Raw genomic sequence first — 21,564 nt, forward strand, 5'->3', positions numbered from 1 at the left:
ACATCCTGTACAGCAAAGAGTAATCTGTGGTGTTATATTGTGACAACTTTACCGTGATAATTAAACCATGTTCAAATCGGAAAGTATTTTAACACGTATATATACATATGCACCCAGTTGCCTACCCAGTAAGTTGATGATCCCTTCATTGTAGGCAGCAAAAAGCCTGATGGAATCTTTGAACAGTAGCATGAAGGCAGCATTTATTACTCCGTTAGTTAGTTCATTAGGATTTGCCTGCATTCAAAGAAGAAAGTGTACATTAAATGTCGCAGACAAAATTGACATGCTGTGTATGAACTGTTCATGGACCTGGGCTAACCAGCTTGACATCTGCCAACACTTACTGATAAATTATGTTCTTTGACAAGCCTGCTGTAAGAGGCCTGACTTCCAATTATCAGCCTACAGTGAGATCAAGTAACTCGCTCTGGGGATGGTTTCATTAAAGTCACACCCATGGCAGCCCCATTTTTCAATTTATCCAAAGCCCATACATACAGAATGAATTGGATATGGTTATTCCATCGCAAATATTCAGATCACATCTGAGCCAAAGATCTTATTTATTCATTTACCATTTGCTTAAGCCATTATTTCAATAATTGATAACTTCACTTTTTTACATAATTGCCAGTATTTTCGCTAAAGGAAATAGATCTATAATGAAAACATCTACCAGCTTTTAATATAATCGCATAAATTAGCCTATATCAAACTTAATGAAGTTAATAACATCTTCAGAGGGTGCAATAATAATTGTTATTTTAGTTAAATCTAAAGCTGCTTCAACATTCCACATTATCTATATTATGTGAGAACATCAAAACCAAAATCCTTCAAAAGAGCAGTAAATTGAATGCTGTTTGCACAAACCGATTGAAATAAGTAATTGCATGTTCATGCCTACTCGTCTCTATCCCTTCCCAACTACTAATGTCCCCAAGGCCCAGACTGAGATAGTCATGCAGTTCCTTCCCAGTGTCTCACTCAGTCCTAGGCCTAGGGGCACCAAAACAATCTCAGGGCAGCCTGGATTACCAAAAGACATCCTCATTAAGATGCTTACGGGTAGGTTAACTCCTGGCATCCAGGCAAGGGACGAACAAACTGACCACCTTCTGACCAGAAAAGTGCTTAATCTACTCAGATACCAGTTACAAATACATGTATTTTAATCATTAATGGAACCATCTTCTTCCCACCCTGCTTCCTGCGAACACTCTATCCCTTACCCCTAATTCCTCCGTCTACGCCGCATCTGCACTCAAGATGAGGTGTTCCATACGAGATGCCCTCATTCTTTAGGGAACTGGGGTTCTCCTCACCCATCATAGACAAGGTCCTCACTCGTGTCCTCGGTACCCAGCAGTTCTGCCCTTGCTCCCCCTAGTTGCAACAGAGACAGAGTACCCCTAGCCTTTCCTTCCACCCCATTATCCGTTGCATACAACACATAATCCTCTGAAATTTCCGCCACCTCCAACGGGATCCCACCACTAGCCACATTTTCCCATCTCCACCCTTTTCCGCCTTCTGCAGAGACCGTTCCCTCCGCAACTCCCCGGTTAACTCATCCCTTCCCACCCAAACCACCCTCTCCCCAGGTACCTTCCTCTGCAACCACAGAAGATGCAATACCTGTCGCTATACCTCCTCCCTCGATTCTTGTCCAGGGATCCCGACAATCCTTAGGCAGAGGTTCACTTGCACCTCCTCCAACCTCATCTACTGTGTCCGTTGTTCAAGATGTGGACCGTTATACATCGGTGAGACCAAACGCAGACTGGGTGATCGTTTCGCAGAACACCTGAACCAACCGGATCTCCCGGTTGCTGAACACTTTAACTATCCTTCCCAGTCCTGCACAAACCTTTCTGTCCTCGGTCTCCACCATTGTCAGAGTGAGGCTAAAAGCAAATTGGAGGAACAGCATCTCATATTTCGCTTGGGCAGTTTTCAGCCCAGTAGTATGAATATTGATTTCTCTCACTTCAGGAAGCCCCGGCAATCCCTCACTCTCTATCATCCCCCCCCCCACCCAAGTCGCACTAGCATTTCATTTTCACCAAACAGCTTAGTGGCCCGTTTCCTTTATCACCGTTACTCTTTTGCATATCTTTCATTCATTGTTCTTTATCTCGCCACATCACGTCTATATCTCTCATTTCCCTTATCCCTAACCAATCTGAAGAAGGGTCTCGACCTGGAACGTCATCCATTCCTTCTCTCCAGAGATGCTGCCTGTCTCGCTAAGTTACTCCAGCTTTTTGTGTCTATCTTCGATTTCAACCAGCATCTGCAGTTCCTTCTTACACAAAGCAATTTAGTTCTTTATTTGGATAGAAGCTTCAACTTCCACTACATGCAACCAACACAGAGTGACATTTGATTCTAAAACACCATTAATTAAATAATCACGTGCACAGCCGAGTTATAAGACTGCATGTTTTGCCGTAACAGAAGTAAAGTGCAAGTTCAGTTTTATTTGCAGAAAAGCACAACAGCAATGAAGTGTTACATGTATAGTCACTGACTAACTCCTCCAGATGAAGCAGCAACATCTGGGCAATGATTATAAAAATAATACTTGCACATACATCAAAATCTAAGAGTGCATCAAGCTGATTCTGTATTAGAGGCAGCGTCTTCAGCAACTTCTCAGTATTCATAGTTCTCATTACTCCATCCGTCCTACATGAAAACACAAAATGTCAATGCACTTTTCATTTCATTAAAATGCTACCATTAGATGAAAATTCTTTCTTTGTATCATCTGATTGCAGAGAACATGCACAACCCCCAATTTATTTTTAAGTGTGTTACTAGAAATTAAAAGCAGTTATTTTCAGAAAGAAAAATAAATATGTAAAAATCCCGATCAAATATAAATTCAAGCAGTTGTTCACTGTCAGATTACAATGATGAACATGCTGCAATTCTATTCTGATCCAAAATTATCAAAACCTTGAGCATTTTTAAACAGAATACAGACATTTCATTCTTAATAAATCGTATCAGATTTTCTTCAATGTTGCTCAGTAAATTAGAGGATATACAGGAGTTTTTGCAAAGCAATGTGTATTATTAAGCAAAGTCCAGAATAATTGGAAAATCATCAAAATAAAACAATGATTGCATACAATCTTTAAAGAGTCATTAATCAAAAAAGACATGCTTCCTAATCAAAACGTATGGGATACCAGCCACAAACCAGTAGGAAAAGTTCTAATAATAAATCATTGAGTTAAAACATTAAAACATTTTCTCAGTGATGTGGTCTAACCTCAATATTTAACAATTTTATTCCTACCTCAAAAAAATGACTCGGAGGGCAGAATCATAAATATAGTTAAAGGGCCACATATAATCATTACGCTTTAAATAGATTGAAGAAACTGCAGGTGTTGGGATCTTGAGAACAAATAAGGTGCTGGAGGAACTCAGCAGGCCAGGGGACATCTGTGGAGGAAATGGAAAGGCTATGTTCCAGGTCTGGAACCTTCTTCAGAGTGATGGAGTAGGGGGAAGAAAGCTAGATAGAGAGGTGTTAATGGGCCTAAGTTTGGAAATTGATAGGTGGTGGTAACCGACGGGAGTTATGATAAGCAGATGGGTGGTGTAAGTGACAAAGGTTAGTGATGCAAAGGAGATAAAAGTGTGTTTGATAAAGAAAGGAGAGAAATGTAAAGCTGTAGTGAGGGATATGGGTGGAAGGGAACAGGAGGGTGGGGTGGATAAAAAGATAATATGGTATTTGGGGATGGGAGAGGAGTGTAGATATGATTGGGAAGAAGCAGGGTGACCAGGGTGGTGGAAGAAATGTACGTGCACTGGAGTGGGGGTGGGTGGGAGGTGGTCATTACTTGAAAATGGAGCAATTAACATTCATACCATTGGATTGCAGCCTACATAAGTGGAATATCAGGTGCTATTTGCACATGGTCTCACTCTGGCAATGGAGAAGGCCAAGAACCAAAAGGATGGTATGGAGAGTTAAAATGGTTGGCTATTGGTAGTTCTGGCAGCCCTTGCCAGTACTGAGATCAGTGACAAACTTCAGTGATTATTATATTATAAATATCTAGTTATAAATTATTTGTGTTCGCTCAGCTGAGTTACCCAACAATGTGATTGCACATTTTAAAACAATGAATGCAGTGATATGACTGCAGGAATTCGAAGGGTAGTTCCTTCAAAGAATTTACTATTCATTGACTCAGTCAGATTAAAACATTTTTTCCTACTTTGGAATTGCCATGTGAGGCTATTTAATCGAATATAGGAGTTAACCAGCTATTCATTGAGCTGAAACATTAACTTTGTTGTTCTCCAGACACTACCTGGTCTGTTGAGGATTTCTTATATTTGTATTTTCATTTCAACAAAGGAAGAAATGGGAATTACAAGATTACATCTCAAATACCAATCGGTCTATTCCCTCTACAGATTTTTATTGGTTTTTCTAAATGCATCCAGAATATATTTTGGGATTTTAGCATTTACAGCAAAATACTGAGCAGGTCTGGCAGTGATCAGTGAAAACGTGGATAAGCGAAGTTTCAGGTTGGGACCCTTCTACAGCTCGTACATAGAAACATAGAAATTAGGTGCAGGAGTAGGCCTTTCGGCCCTTCGAGCCTGCACCGCCATTCAATATGATCATGGCTGATCATCCAACTCAGCATCCTGTACCTGCCTTCTCTCCATACCCCCGATCCCCTTAGCCACAAGGGCCACATCTAACTTCTTAAATAGCGAACTGGCCTCAACTACCCTCTGTGGCAGAGAGTTCCAGAGATTCACCACTCTCTGTGTTTTCTCATCTTTTTAAAGGATTTACCCCTTATCCTTAAGCTGTGACCCCTTTTCCTGGACTTCCCTAACATCGGGAACAATCTTCCTGCATCTAGCCTGTCCAACCCCTTAAGAATTTTGTAAGTAGCTTATAAAATATCTAGCTCCCTATAGATATGCTATCTGACCCACTGAGTTACTCCAGCATTGTGTTTTTTAACTCAATTCCAACGTCTACAATTCCTTGTGTTTACTTTAGCATTTACAGATTTGTTTTTCTTTATTTGTACCAAATATAAATGTGTTCCACCCATTGCATTGAAATTCCCTGGCAACCCAGAATGTTGTAAAAAAACATTCAAATAATAGTCTTATCATGCTTCAATTATCGAGTCACTTTCGAGGAACTATAATGTACCAAGCAAGTACACTTTTTCAATTTATTTTATTAAATAAATCTTTTAGAATCAATGTTGTTATCCTGGTTTGTTTATTGGTATCCAACTTGTTCAGCATCACTAAATGTCGTACCCTCTCTTCATTTTAGTGAAGTCAACCGCCATTAGTCTGTAGGAAAGTGCCTTTTCATTAAGGTATCTGCTATACCGTCTGATGAAAGTCGACATATCATATCCTACAAGGCAGAAGAAAATGTGGTCACTGATATTTGTCGTGCTTTTCATTCAAAAGATTTATAAAGTTCACTGCAGTTACTCTTTAAAAACAAATTTGACTACCTGTAAAAATTATCAAACATTATTTTTAAAGGTACATTTAAGCCATCAACATTAAAAACAAATGAAAGTCAACTTCCATATCTAAATACCTCTGTGCTCTTCACTCACAAACCTACCTTGCATGGCACCTTTATCCAAAAAGTTATTCAAGTTGAACAATGTGTTTCTTGAAGCCAAATACTGGATAAACCGCTGAGGGAGAGAGAAATAAGATTCTTATTTGGAATTGGAGACTAGTATTAATACCAAATTTATTTGACCTAATGTACCTATCATAGAACATATTTACTGTTCAGCTTTTCCACAAATGGACTGCTGGTTCTGACGCATTCAGTCCTGAGCTGAAAATTTCCAAAATGAATGGAAAATAAATTAATAGCAAGTCCAAAAACAAGCTTTGAGAATGTGATTGAAAAGATAGAGCAATATTGTTGAGCGGCATTTTTCCAAAATTAAAATCTCCCTCAAACTTCTTAAAATTAAACGCAAATTTTGTTAACACCAACTCCAAAACTGAACTAATGGCCTCCCTTGTTTCAGGAATAACAGCCATAGGGGATAATTTTCCAGGATGATCAATATTTTTTTTTACCCTTTTCCTGACCATAAAAGTAGCTCTTTTGGAGTCCTCTTAGAGGGCTGCAGTGAAATATAACTAGCATTCTTTCAGCAAACGGAAAGTATTGTACACATCTACGCTATATTGCATGGAGGGCAGAGTTCTTGTGGAGGCACAGGCAGAGAAACCTGCACAGGCTTCTGAAAGACCTACTTCCTTCTGCAAAGTACATTGCATGCTCATGCAGGGACTGAAGGTTCACTGTGAAATCCTGTACACTTATTTACCATTTTGATCAATCTCAGGCCACAAACTTCCTCTGACAACGCGGTGATGTGGATACATTTACTCCTTCCCCCAGCACAACCTCCACCTCTCCCGTGGAGCTTTGCTAACATATCTAAAACACTCCTTTGAGAGTCTGGTATCAGACATGAAACAAAATGTGACCTGCATGCATTTGTCTAAGTGGCATTGGCTTTGATTATGAGATTATTGACCTGGGAGAGCTACTAATATTGGTTTATCTTTCCATTGGTGAAACCTCTTTTGGTGTTTTGAGGTAGTCCATGTTTCTAAAGTATACACTAGAGAACAAATTATTGTTGCCTAGCAGACCTTGCATTTTATATAGGCTGAGCCACCAGGGAAGCACTGTTTAAAGCCCCTTTATTAAAATTATTAATTTCCCTTAATGGATGAAGTGGATTATAGTTCTGAAGCCGTGCATGCAAATGTCATGTAACAATCTGGCCATTATATCTCCATTAAATTCATTATAATACCTACAGCCAATAAAAACTGGTCTGGATTCTAAAAGTAGAAAACATCTTCTACAGTAGAGAATACCTGATGCTTATTTTTATTCTGACATATACATGCAGAATACCTGCCAGAGTTTTTTTTTCTGGAGAAATGTCAAGGTACACTATATGGATTTCTTATCTACATTTGCAAATACATAAATTTTGATTACAGTCTAGTAGCTATTGATGGAATCTGCAACAGTCTGGACAAAGTCAGCATTGGGATTCATTAGGGAAACAGGCCCTTCAGTCCAACTTGCCCACACCGACCAATAATGTCCCAGCTACATTGGTCCCACTTTCCTGGGACTAGTGCAGGATTGCAGGATTCTTTCTTCCCCCACCATGCTAACAATTGATTGTACAACTGTATCACTAAAAAGTGCATCAGGCTAACAGCCAAGCAAATCAATAATTCAACAGTAACGTACAATTCCTTTGAAAAAAGTGAAAATTCATGAGTCAGTTCCAAAGCTGTTCAGAGTTTGGTGAGAAAAGCAATAGGGTGATTTCACTAAAGGTCACTGGAGCGTAGATCCGCACCCACGTGACCAAAATTCTCAAGTGGAGGACACTCGAGGGTTCGGTACATGTTACTGGATGGGAAAAAACGCATTTTCCCACCCGTTAAAAACATAGAAAACGGCGAGGTTGTGAGCTGCAATTTACTGTGCCAGTCGGGGTGACCGTGAGGCACAGCTACCTAGATTTACAGGGGAAAAAAAATTATCGCGTTTGCTCGCTGAATTTATCAAAAGTAAGTTAATAATGCCTTACTTTTGATGAAATTCAGCGAGCAAACGCGATAATTCCCGATATTTTGGACCTGTAAATATCCACGGCAAATGTCGGCTGTTCATTTCCGCCGGTTTGGCACCTTCAGTTCCCTCTTGAATTTACCTTACTTGCTATCTTTTTTTTCCCCTGTAAATCTAGGTAGCTGTGCCTCACGGTCACCCTGACTGGCACAGTAAATTGCAGCTCACAACCTCGCCGTTTTCTATGTTTTTAACGGGTGGGAAAATGCGTTTTTTCCCATCCACTAACATGTACCAAACCCACGAGTGTCCTCCACTTGAGAATTTTGGTCACGTGGGTGCGGATCTACGCTCTAGTGACCTTTAGTGAAATCACCCTATAGCTACAGCAAAATGACATATCCCCAGGTTTCAAAAGGCACAGCAAATTTGATTACTCAGATTCCAAAGCTTGAAATGTCAAAACAGAAGATAGAAACAGCATTGAATGAAAGTCACAGGATCCATTATCCATTCCACCTCAATGTGAGCTTGGGTTCCTCTTTGACTGAGACCCCCAGACATTTTATGCTGCAGTGCATAATTTAACTATTCTCAGTAAATATATGTTTTCTATCCAATCTACAGAATCCAGCCCACCACGAGCATCAAATGTGACTGAGGTGCATATTTACCAGATTTAAACTATGGCAGGAGAATTTAAGAAAAAAAATCATTTGTAAAAATGAATTGGTATCTTTCAGAACTCTCTGTCTAGACCTGAATTAATCCCTCATGGGCAGTATCAAAACCAATCGCACCAATTCATAATTTTACAAAATAGTAACAGCAAACAATGCACTGAGATTAATAAACATGTAGAATAGTAAAATACAAACAGAAATCTGGCAATCACTTAGAAGACCAGAACAACCTTGCTTGGCAACTGCAAACAACATTTTCTTACTCATGAAGGGCTTGTTTGTTTTATCATGTTTCATGGGAATATGACAAATTTCTTTAAACTGAGCTGATTTTAAACATGTGTTAGAAATTAGGTGTTGTGTTAGAAGTTAGGTGGGCACAGGTTAAGGATTGAACATAGACTGTCATTTTATTTTTTAAAGTCCAGTCAAGATAAAGTAAAATATTAAACTTTAAGTTTAAGAAGGAACTGCAGATGCTGGAAAACTCGAAGGTATACAAAAATGCTGGAGAAACTCAGCGGGTGAGGCAGCATCTATCATACTTTAGTTTAGTTTGGAGATACAGTGCAGAAAGAGGCCTTTCGGCCCACTGAGTCCACATTGACCAACGATCCCCGAACATTAACACTCTCCTACACACACTGGGACAATTTACAATTATACCAAGCCAATTAACCTACAATCCTGTACTTCTTTGGAGTGTGGTCAGGAAAACGGAGAACTCGGAGGAAACCCACGCAGGTCATGGGGAGAATGTACAAACTCCGTACAGACAGCACCCAGAGTCACGATCGAACCCGGGTCTCTGGCACTGTGAAGCAGCAACTCTACCGCTGCGCCACTGCTTTTTAGCAGACATAACAATAGATTTCAACAAAGGAATTAATAAAGGGTAGCATATTTAGACTATTTATTAAATCCATCATCGCCGTAATTAAAACAATTCACAACTATGCTTCCCTTAAGTGAATCGTACAATCTTTTGGATTATAGCTGCATTGCTATTGCAACATCTTTGGGGAGAAGGAAAAGCTAGGATAAGATATCCAAATTTTGCTGAGCTGTTGCCAATTGCCAAGCTGGTTCTTGGATAACCAATTTCTACTGCATGGTGTGTAGAGATAAATGATTTATCACCACCACCATAGCCTACAATAAAAACACCACCCATGTTCATACCACAGTCAACATATCGCACCGCTGCCTCAGCCAAATCAAATTAAACGCGTTAAGCCTGCAAGGCAGGTTTTGTGCTGTAACAAAACTGTTACCAGAAAATCAATTAGAGATCCTCAATGGTCATTCCCTTTGCACACTGGGAGATTTAGTTCTTAAAAAGTACATAAGCTGTCATATCAGGAATAGATCAAATTGGATTTTTTATTAAGAGAGTTATCCAGGAGTAGAATCCTATAATCAACATCATGAACAAACCCTAGTTATTTGAAACAATCTTCATTCTGCATCCTGGCACATGGAATACTTTACAACATCCTTTCCTCTGGAAAATAAATGTAAAAAAAAAAAAAAAGAAAGATTGCTAATCAAAAAACTCCAGATGCTAGAAATTGGAAGTCAATAGACAATGGTGGAAACAGTCAGCAGGTCAGAGAGGATCTGGGGGGGGGGGGTAAAAAACTAACATTTCAGGTCAATGACCATTCACAAGAATAGGTCAGAGAGAAAACAAGTTCGTTTTACGTTGCGGTTAGGGTGTAGTTTGGGAAAGGTTGGATACGACAAAGGGAGCATTACTGAAAAGGTTTGGCAAATGAACAAAAAACTTCAATATTACAAAAGAAAGCAGCTCTAGTCTCAGCTTATGCAAGCCTCCTGTACCTGCACCTTTGATCTTGAGAAAGTGAGTGGAGTTGAGACAATGTTCACATTCAAGCAAATGAGTAGACTGGTGAAGGGGATCTGTTGGGTCCTGTGGCCATCCTGTTATGGGATGGAGGGGTAATGTGACTGTACATCCCTTGTAAATATGAGCTAGTTAGGATGAGGGAGTTTGAAACTGTCAAAGTGGAAGAGGGCAGTGGAGAAGGGATTGGACTGGGGAGAAAGGATGGAGTAAAACAAATTCAGTAGGGGCATGAGCAGGGTGAAACAATGGGTCTGCTTAAACAGTTCAGCTTGTGATTCTTAATTGTACCCATGAAGATGATGATGGGCTGGTTTCCTGAACACTTGCAGTTCTCTGCTGAACACATAGTCTGAAGAAGGGTCTCGACCCGAAACGTCACCCTTTCCGTCTCTCCAGAGATGCTGACTGTCCCACTGAGTTACTCCAGTTTTTTGTGTCTAGTTCCAATTGTACTATCGGGTATGGAGTTCAAGGATTTAGATCAAGTGATAAAGAAGGAATTAAGTATTTCTAAATTATCATGTGGTAATTAGCCAATTGGACCAGTTTTTTTTTGTTAACAAAGGTCACACCTGGCCAATTTTACACACCGTCATGTAGAAACTGGTGTTATAACTATAATAGGACAGCTTGGCTAGAGGGACAGCTCCTCTAAAGTGCAAGTCTTCAGTGCCATTGAGGGCATGTTGTCTGTTTCCATAGCCATTGCAGTAATAAGTGTTGTTGGTCATTCCTTGATATCCAATGAAGTGAGATGAATTTACAGACCTGTTAGGATGGGAGAGGGGGGCGGGAAGGGTGTAAATTGCAGAAGAGAGCCAAGATGACCATCCATATGGTGCTTATGGCTGAACAGAGCAGGAAAATACCAGGTTTCATCATTGGTTTCCACCAACCCCTAATCTCAATGAGGAAAATATACCAATGACGTCAAATATGACAGGACAGCAACAATTGAATGAGTAAGCATATTGACATTGTCGTAAAGGGTGTTATAAATAATGATCAATGGTGACTAATAAATTAGGAGATGAAAAAGGTACAGCAAATAAATCATGCTCTCTCGCCTGTCCAACCATTATCATTAGACAAAATTTTAAACAAAATAGCAGAAACTTTCCCCATCATGGGAAACCTGTGCTATTACACAAATATATTTGTTAATTAATAACAACACAAGCGAGATTCAAATAGAGACAATTAAAAAAACAGAAAATGCTGGAAATACTCAGGCGGTCAGGCAACATTTATTGCTGATCAAAGAGACGTCAATTTGAAACAATGATTTTATTTCTCACTCCACAAATGCTGCTTGACTTGCTGAAAATTTCTATTTTTATTTCTGTTTTCCAACATTTTTAGTTTTTTCTTTGCTTTCCAATAACAGAAAATATACTTTTTAAATGGGTGGCGTCAATGATCTCTGCCCGAGATTTAAATAATTTGATAACTTACCTCATTCCCATACATCATCAAATGATGCGTTGTGATTAATGCCTTAAACACCACAACCCAGCTGCTGTTGGTTGCTCTCTCAAATAACGTATCTGCCATCTGCGGTATGTTCACATTCATCTCATTGGTACACTGGATCAAATCTAGAAGAAACCAACATCATGACAAATAGGATTGAGATTTATGATACATGACACCTTGAAATCAAACTTATGCATTGGTGATTTTATTTGAGATTTTCTGATTGGACACATCCAAGCTCTTCCACCTTCTGGTTATGCTCTCACCACATCTAGCCCCTCAACTGTATTTCTCTCCTATACCTCATTGGTTATCCTCCCTCAGATCTCACCCAAAATCCTAGATCTAAGCCTTACACCAACCAACACACACACACACCCAAATCAATTATCTCCCTTACCAAGATAGTCCTCCACTCCCACCCACAAACTCCGAGTGATTATCTTTCCAATTCAGATACTGTTGGGAGATCACAGAAACGCCTGCCATGAACAAACACTTTGGGCTTTGTGAGCAGCAAAACATCAGAGCCTTGGATGGTGGGCTGATGGTTTGTTGCCGCTATCATAATTTGGACAGACCCAACTCAAAGGCAAATACACAAGATCGCATAACTGAGACACCCAATTCATTCGCCATTACTAACAAACATTATAGAGCAGAATAACAGAGCTGGACAGATAAAATGTTCTATCATAATTACTGGACAGACCCAACTCAAAGGCAATTTCCTTCATCTGGTTCCATCTGCCTATCTCTCTTTTAAATGGACAATACACGCATAACTGAAAACATTCATTCGCCATTAACAAACATTATAAGATCCAGGTAACTGAGGCACACCCAATTCATTCGCCATGGGTGACTAACGGGTCGAAACATTATAGAGCCCTTCTTTTTCTCAGCATAAAATGTTTCCTATACTCTCTGTTAAATAATCTCATTATCATCTACCATATTATCAGATTCCAGAACTTGTAGCCTTTGTGTCCCCGCTCATCACCCTCTAGCCTCAGTCTCCACCTTTATCCTCCCCCTCCTTCCCACCTGTATTCATCCACACTTTTCCCCCCAATTTATTGTCGACTGTTTAGCTGAACACTTGCGCTCAAGGCCTGCTGAATCTCCCGGATGCTAACTATTTTAACTCCCTTTCCCACAACTGACCTTTCTGCCTTGGGTCTCCTCCATTGCCAGAATAAGGCCGAAACTGGATTATCTCCGCTTAGCCAATTCAGATACCAATTTGGGAGATCACAGAAAACCAAGACATTTGACCTGCCAAAATGAACAAACACTTTGGCCAGCTTTGTGAGCAGCAAAAAAGTCAGTCAGAGCCTGCAGCATGGGGATGGGCTGATGGTTTGCTTGCCATTAGTCCTAATCCGAAGCTGTCATAGCTTTAGGTGCACAGGGACCCAAATCAAAACCAATGCTCACTGCTTTTTTAAATGCAAATACACAAGTAGCATAATTCTGAGAGTTAGTACAGATAAATCTTTGAAATTACCCAATTCATTCGCAGCATTACTACCACAAATAGAGGGATCATCATTGGAGCAGAATAAATACAGAGAGAATGTGGTCCATCAGATAGTTAATTTGACCATGTTCCATATACATCCAAGAAAAAGGCAGAGAGCTAACAGCAGGCACATGGCCTTTTTCAAAGTAAATCCATCAGTCGAGAGGTGTTGATAGGCACAAAATAAAATGACAACGGATTTGTTAGTAACTCAGCAGGACAGGCAAACAACATCCTGGAACCATTGACAAAAATCCAAGATATTAACCAAACGATTTACACACCTGGCTCTGGAGAAAAGCAACGGGTTAAATACGAAATAATACTTGGTTCTTCAGAGGCATTTACAGTGCCCTCCATATGTTTGGGACAAAGACCCATCATTTATGTGTTTATACATAGTCCCCCCCATTTCAGGGCACCATCATGTTTGGGACTCATGGCTTCACAGGTGTTTGTAATTGCTCATCTATGTTTAAATGCATCCTTCATCTGGTCAAGTCTGGTCCTCCATCTGCCTTTGGATCTCTCTTTTAACCATGGATCTGCAATTATCATCTACCAATAAAACTTATCAGATTCCAGAAAAATTGTAGCCTTTGTGTCCCAGCTCATCACCAAAGGGATTGGCTAGCCTCAGTGAAGACTCCACCTTTAGTAACATCCTCACATCCTCAAGTTCCTTCCCACCTGTATTGGTTCATCCACAAGACACTGATCCCCCCAATTTTTTCATTGTCGACTGTTTGAACCCAATTGAGCTGCTGAACCTTTGGAAAACTTGCGCTCAAGGGCCTGAACATGAGATCTCCCGGATGCTAAATCTATTTTAAAGCTCATGCAAAGGACCTTGCAACCCACAATGAACTACTGTCCTTTCTGCCTTGGGTCTCCTCCATTGCCAGAATAAGGCCGCATGCAAACTGGAGGAACAGCAACTCATACTCCGCTGGGGTAGGCCAACTTGGCTCACTGCAGCCTATTTAACAGTACGAATTGAATAAACTCCCTGAAATGGGGGGGACTCTGTATAAACATCCAACTAACCAAAATGTATAAAAATGGCCTTTATTAAAATCTGACAATGTGCACTTTAAACACATGTGATTTTTTCTATTTAGGTAACCTCTCGGCACCTTTCAGAATGGCAGGTAGTGACGAGTGGGGTGCCGCAAGGCTTGGACCGCAGCTATTCACAATATATATTAATGATGTAGATGAAAGATTTAATAGTAACATAAGCAAATTTGCAGATGACACAAAGCTGGGTGGCAGTGTGAACTGTGAAGAGGATGCCAAGAGGATGCAGGGTGACTTGGATAGGTTGGGTGAGTGGGCAGATGCAGTATAATGTGGATAAATGTGAGGGTATGCACTTTGATGGCAAGAACAAGGCAGATTATCATCTGAATGGTGTCAGATAAGGAAAAGGGGAAGTGCAACGAGACCTGGGTGTCCTTGTACACCAGTCACCGAAAGTAAGCATGCAGGTACAGCAGGCAGTGAGACAGCTCACTGACATAGAAACATAGAAAATAGGTAGGAGGAGGCCATTCGCCAAGTTAGGTGTGATCAAAATCAATCACCCGTGCGACTTCTCCCCAGTCAGAGCTCTATCTAACTGTGTTTGGCTTCCACTGCTCTGCAGGGAATTCACTTCACTCTCTGGGTGAAAACAGTTTTTCTCACTCAGTCCTACACCCCTTTATTCTAAGACTGGGTGGTTCTGGATAACTTTGGGACATTTTTCATCTAGGTCAGCAGTTCATAAGATTCCCCCTTATCCTTCTAAACTCCAGTGAATACATGGCCTTCATAATGAGAGTATTTGAGTATGGGAGCAAAGAGGTCCTTTCTGCAGTTGTACAGGGCCCTGGTGAGACCACACCTGGGTTGTGCAGTTTCGGTCTCCTAATTTGAGGAAGGGCATTCTTGCTATTGAGGGAGTGCAGCGTAGGTTCATGAGATTAATTCCCGGGATGGCGCGACAGCCATATGATGAAAGAATGGAACGACTGGGCTCTGCACTAGAATTTAGCTGAGAGGCTGCATTCAGGGAGGACATGCTAGTCCAGTAAAAATGTTCCCGATCTCAAACTCAACCACAGTTTAAATCCAATAAGGGGCAAGCCATCTTGCTTTTTTCAAATGCATTTGTACTGTTCAGAAGGCAGTGGAGGCCGGCTCACTGGAGGCATTCATTTTCTGTGGGCCATTCAAAATTGAGGGCATTGTGTTATATGTAAATAACCTCTTCCAATCTAAGCAGAACACAGTAACATATTTTTGCAGAGTTAGTACAGATAAATCTCCCTCACTCTCTACAGGACCAGCCTTGCTCTCTGGCTCATTAGCAATCACACCAGACATTTAAATTGCACATTCAGGACTGTCTTTGACAGTCACACTCTCTCAGGACCTGCCAATAATAATGTAAATAATATTTTAAAATTCTAAAATTAAAATAATTTTTAAAAGGTTATCTGCTAACAAATAAAAACCTCTCACCTAGTAGATGATTTCTTCCACTGAATTCAATGAGCTGTTGTACCTGCATCACTGAAGACTGCAAACACATGAGACCAACTACTAGAATCTGGAGCAAAAGATACATTTCCAGCCCTCACGCGTGGTCTTGACCCAAAATGGTGACCATCTTCTTGTCTCCACAGATGCTGCCTGACCCGTAAGTTATTTAAGTTTATCTATTGCTTACATAAACCCAATGCGGGTTCTATGGTTGAATTTCCCAGTTAAACAGCTGGGGAATCTGTAAACACAAGGACATGCAGCTGCTGTTTTACAAAAAAAGACAAAGTGCTGGAGTAACTCACCAGGTCAGGCAGCACCTCTGAAGAATATGGATAGGTGACGTTTCAGCTTGGGACCCTTCTTCAGACTGATCTGAACAAGGTTTAATCATTCTGTTGGATTCCATGAGGAGTCCAAGTGGATAATGCAAAGAGGTGGCACAGTGGCGCAGCAGTAGAATTGGTGCCTTACAGTGCCAGAGTCCCATGTGTGAACTCAACTATGGGTGCCATTCTGGACGGAGTTTGTACGCTCCCCCAGTAACCACATAGGTCTTCTCCAGGTACGGTTTCCTCCCACACTCCAAAGACGTGCGGGTTTGAAGGCTAATTGGCTTCTGTAAATGCCCCCTTGTGTGCAGGATGCAAAACTGGAATAACATAGAACTAGTGTACAGGTAATCGTAGGTCGGCACAGACTCGGTGGGCTGGAAGGCCGTTTCCATGTTGTATTTCCATAATAAGAAAAACTAAAGTCCTGAACTTGGCACTCTACCGAGGAGAAAACTGCAATCAATCACATATCTTGGAGTAAGATTTTCTTTAAAATGACCAGTGATTGTTCTGATAGGAAGCTGAGTGATTGTTCAATTATTTCCTTCATTATGCCCAACCCAGTTTATGCAGTGAATCTCTTCTCAAGACACCTCTTTCCCAAGCTAAATATGATAAGCTTTTTCTTTGCGATGCCTCCAGCACTTCAGTAACTCCTTTGCTCCCCGTGACTAGAATTTAATATAGCAAAGTGCAGTCTAAAGGGCCCGTCCCACTTTCACAACCTAATTCACGACCTCTGACGACCTAAAACGACCTAAAAAAACAAGGTCGCGGTAACCTACGACCTTCCACGACTATGTCTACGGCCTCCCACGACTATGTTGAAGACCTCCTTCGACTTCATGTACGTTTTACTGCTGTTTGCAGTAGCCCTTTTGCTTCAGCAGCCTTTTAAGAAAGGCAGAAGGGGAAGAGCAAGGGTGAAGATGAAGCACAAGAAGAGGTCTCAATGGGTGAATGGAGATGATGTGATGTATTGTCCCAGTACACCAGATGACTGGAAGTGAGTGGCGCTGGGCTTTGACAAAAGATGGAACTTTTAGCACACATTTGGGGCAGTGGATGGCAAGCAGGCCATTCTTGTCCCCGTCCCTGTACCCCTCATTTTCCTTTTCGTACAGGATGGCATTCTGCTGGAACCATTCCTCAAGATCCCTCTCCTGCTGCTTGGTGAAGGTGTAGAGCAGAACCTTCCTCCAGCCCTCCCTCACCACCAATGGGGCATCTGCCTCTGATGCTGTGTCAGACACAGGAGAAAGGGCTGCTTTGCTGCCTTCAAATGAGGCAGTGAAGGATGGGGTGGTGGTGGTGGGGACATATACTACAACCGTGGTCTCCCCCTCCAGGGGTCTCTCATGCGTGTCTACCTCATCCTGCACTATCAACTCCTGTGGCATCCCCTCCTGCCACTCCTCCTCTTGCCCTCTGTCTTTTTTTTCTTTTTGTCCTGTTAAGTGGATGGCTTGGTTTTGTTTTTATATTATTTTTAGCTGTGTATATGTGGGGGGTGGGAAACTTATTAACTTATTAATCTCTTCCCTGTATGGGGACCCGACTTTTTCCTTGTCGAGTCTCCGTTGCCGCTGTCGTTGGGCCTAACATCGTGGAGCCAGTGGCCTCTAACTGGAATCGACCTGGGGCTCCAGTCGCGGAGCCTGCGGACTTACCATCGCGGAGCTGGCCGACTTCGGAGTGCAGAGTGTTGTGGTGGCACGCGGCTGTGATCCGACTTCGGAGCTCGGAGGCTCCGGCTGCAGGCCCGGTGGACGGTAATATCGGGAGCTCGCGGGTCCCTGGTGGGAGACCGCTTTTCGGAGCTCCCGCAACGGTAAACTTCTCTCGCCCGAATCGAGGGGGTTAAATCGGCCCGGAGCGGGGCCTTACATCGCGGCTTAAAAAGGCTGCGGGACTTTCCATCGCCCGCCGGGGGGGCTCTAACATTTAACATCAGGAGCCTCGATCGGTTTGATGCGGGCAGTTTGGCTGCTTGACTGCAGGAGAGGAATGGGCACAGAGAACAGGGAAGAGACAAGACTTTGCCTTCCATCACAGTGAGGAGGTGTTTGGGGATTCACTGTGATAGATGTTTTGTGTGGAATTGTGTTAATTGTGTGTTTTGTTTTTTTTTGTTTGATGATGATTGCAGAAATGCAATTTTGTTTGAACTTATGTTCAAATGACAATAAACGATTCTGATTCTGATCTGCATGGCTGGCTTTTTTGAGGTTTGTGCCCTCCCCCTGCGCTGCTGCCTTTTTGGTGCCATCTTTAAAACACAGGTGTCCTCTCCAAAAAAACTCTCCAGCTATGAATGAACGTGCCTTTGAGTGACAGAGGTGACGTTCTGCTGTTTAAATAACCTTTTTTTACACCCCGGAATTATTTCCTTCGACTGCCTCCAACCACCTACGACTAGCATCAAGACCTACTACGACCTACGAGTAAAAAGTATCGATTTTTCCCATGCCGACCTTTTTTTTTAAATATTCGTGGAAATTTTTTTAAATCAGGCTAGAAAAAACACTCCGACCTACTTGACGCCACGAGTACCTACGACTAGCATCACGGCCTGCTACGACCTACCTACGACCTCATGACGACCATGCTGCGAGTACGAGTCAAGAGCAAACTCGGCAGAGGTCGTGAATTAGGTTGTGAAAGTGGGACAGGGCCTTAACAGAAGCTTAATAAAGTTCAGATCTGCACCTGCGTAATCTAACCCTGCAAAAATACAGTCAGCTAAAAATAACACTGTCTTTATATGTGGGTGGACCCCCCCCCTCCCACCCCAACCATATTAATCATTTACTGATAAAACAATAATTAAAAATCACTTCATTGATTCCTTTGTGAACCTACTAAAAACTGGATTCCTGGTGTGACAATGAATTAGTCAAGAATTTTTGATCTTGAGACACATTTCAAAGAACATGATAATATAGTCCTTGATGTTCTGGGCAAATTACATCCTTCAACTATTGCCATCAGAAGCACACTAACACATCATTCATTTTATTCAGCACACGGTAATTGCTGTGGTTATCCACCAACTTCCTGCTTCAATTTCAGTTGTGCCACATTGCACGGTGTAGGGAAGGTGCATATATTTTGCAAAATAGTGTGCAAAATGAGGAAGTATTGAGTTGGACTATCCAACTTTGTATGTGTTTCAGCATAAAAATGAAAAATATTGTGCCTTCACTACTGATGTAAATACAGCATATATAAACAGCTACCCAACATTATGCTGCAATGTTAATGCAAGCTCTGCGACCTTATGCACGGAAAAACTGATGAGATGTTACACTTGCTTATGACTACTGACAGCAGAGGAGGAACATATTCTGTAATATTTTTGAAGGGACACATTGATAACAAGCAACATAAGTATTAGTAACACAGAATAAAAGCCAAAAATTGACAAATGGATATGCTTCTTAGAGTGTAAGTTAAGAACTAGTATGTTGCAAAACAGATGACACATTCTCAGTGCCCATAAATTCTATATAGTATGAAGTTTAACAAAAAATGTATTGTACTTATTTGAGCACTTTAGCAAGTTTCAAATTCTGTATCATAGTCACTCAGCAAGGAAACGGGCCCTTCAGTCCAACTCATCCGTGCCGCATCCAAGACCCATTTACCTATGTTTCGTCCATATCCCTTGAACCTTTTCTATCCATGTACCTGTCCGAATGGCTTTTAAATGCACCTACCCCAACTACTGCCTCTGGCAGCTTGTTCCATACACTCACTGTAGCCAGGCTCAGTGCTGGGACCCCAGCTATTTACAATATATATTAATGATTTAGACGAGGGAATTGAATGCAACATCTCCAAGTTTGCGGATGACACAAAGCTGGGGGGCAGTGTTAGCTGTGAGGAGGATGCTAGGAGGCTGCAAGGTGACTTGGCTAGGCTGGGTGAGTGGGCAAATGCATGGCAGATGCAGTATAATGTGGATAAATGTTATGATCCACTTTGGTGGCAAATGCAGGAAAGTAGACTATTATCTGAATGGTGGCCGGTTAGGAAAAGGGGAGATGCAACGAGACCTGGGTGTCATGGTACACCAGTTATTGAAAGTAGGCATGTAGGTGCAGCAGGCAGTGAAGAAAGCGAATGGTATGTCAGCATTCATAGCAAAAGGATTTGAGTATAGGAGCAGGGAGGTTCTACTGCAGTTGTACACGGTCTTGGTGAGACCACACCTGGAGTATTGCGTACAGTTTTGGTCTCCAAATCTGAGGAAAGACATTCTTGCCATAGAGGGAGTACAGAGAAGGTTCACCAGACTGATTCCTGGGATGTCAGGACTTTCATATGAAGAAAGACTGGATAGACTCGGCTTGTACACGCTAGAATTTAGAAGATTGAGGGGGGATCTTATAGAAACGTACAAAATTCTTAAGGGGTTGGACAGGCTAGATGCAGGAAGATTGTTCCCGATGTTGGGGAAGTCCAGAACAAGGGGTCACAGTTTAAGGATAAGGGGGAAATCTTTTAGGACCGAGATGAGAAAAACATTTTTCACACAGAGAGTGGTGAATCTCTGGAATTCTCTGCCTCAGAAGGTAGTTGAGGCCAGTTCATTGACTATATTTAAAAAGGAGTTAGATGTGGCCCTTGTGGCTAAAGGGATCAAGGGGTGTGGAGAGAAGGCAGGTACAGGATACCGAGTTGGATGATCAGCCATGATCATATTGAATGGCGGTGCAGGCTCGAAGGGTCGAATGGCCTACTCCTGCACCTATTTTCTATGTTTCTAATGGTAACTGTAACTTTAAGGACTGAGTACCAGAATGGTGTGATTTGTATCATGTGATATATTCATCATCTTATCAGTCTCGTGAATATGTGCGAGTATGCGCAGTGTACTTTCGTAAAATAAAAAAGACCCTCACTGGCAACAGTGTGTACTGAAAACCTTGTGATTGTTTCTATCTACATGCTACTGTTGTGATATCTTACACTCACCACCATTTGTGTGAATCATAAATGCACAATCCTAATTGTGGCTGCTAATTTAATTATTTTCTTTTAGAATGTTAACCATTTAGCTCAAGTCATGGTTAGCAAATAGCTTTTTGTTGATTTAATTTAAAATTGGTACAGTGATGGAACAGAAAACAGAAATAGAGTCCAAGAAATGTTGAATATTTTTTCCGTGTTAATTTAAAATTGATGGCACATATTGTTTAAAATAGGCAAGTGTGATCAATAGCTGAATATTTGTTGTACTGGTTTCATTATACCATCCTACTTGTTCAACGGATTAATTAGAACAAAGATGATAACATCCTAATATCTTGGAATTTCCCATTAATAGGGAGCACCCACAACCATAAGTCGCGAGAGGGTTAAATTATGAGAAAAAGATAACATAAACTAGTCTTCAGGATAAAAGACTGAGGGATAATCTGATCCGGTTTGTGCAAAAGTAAGGATCTGATAAGAGAACGTGGAGAAGCTATTAGCAGGAGAAA

At 41.4% G+C, this 21,564-nt stretch overlaps 1 protein-coding gene across 1 annotated transcript in view; it reads right to left on the reverse strand.

Annotated features, from left to right (window-relative positions):
- Nucleotides 1–21,564, reverse strand: part of si:ch211-200p22.4 (phosphatidylinositol-binding clathrin assembly protein) — an 84,865-nt gene that overhangs the window by 39,534 nt on the left and 23,767 nt on the right. The window contains exons 2-6 of the mRNA XM_055644192.1: nt 11,666–11,808; nt 5,651–5,726; nt 5,329–5,431; nt 2,601–2,694; nt 126–237 (exon numbers count right to left, since the gene is read on the reverse strand). Of these exons, the coding sequence (XP_055500167.1) occupies nt 126–237; nt 2,601–2,694; nt 5,329–5,431; nt 5,651–5,726; nt 11,666–11,808 (528 nt within the window). The remainder of the gene's footprint in view (nt 1–125; nt 238–2,600; nt 2,695–5,328; nt 5,432–5,650; nt 5,727–11,665; nt 11,809–21,564) is intronic.

The sequence above is a fragment of the Leucoraja erinacea genome, chromosome 12, assembly GCF_028641065.1.
Source record: "Leucoraja erinacea ecotype New England chromosome 12, Leri_hhj_1, whole genome shotgun sequence".
Classification (NCBI taxonomy): domain Eukaryota; kingdom Metazoa; phylum Chordata; class Chondrichthyes; order Rajiformes; family Rajidae; genus Leucoraja; species Leucoraja erinaceus.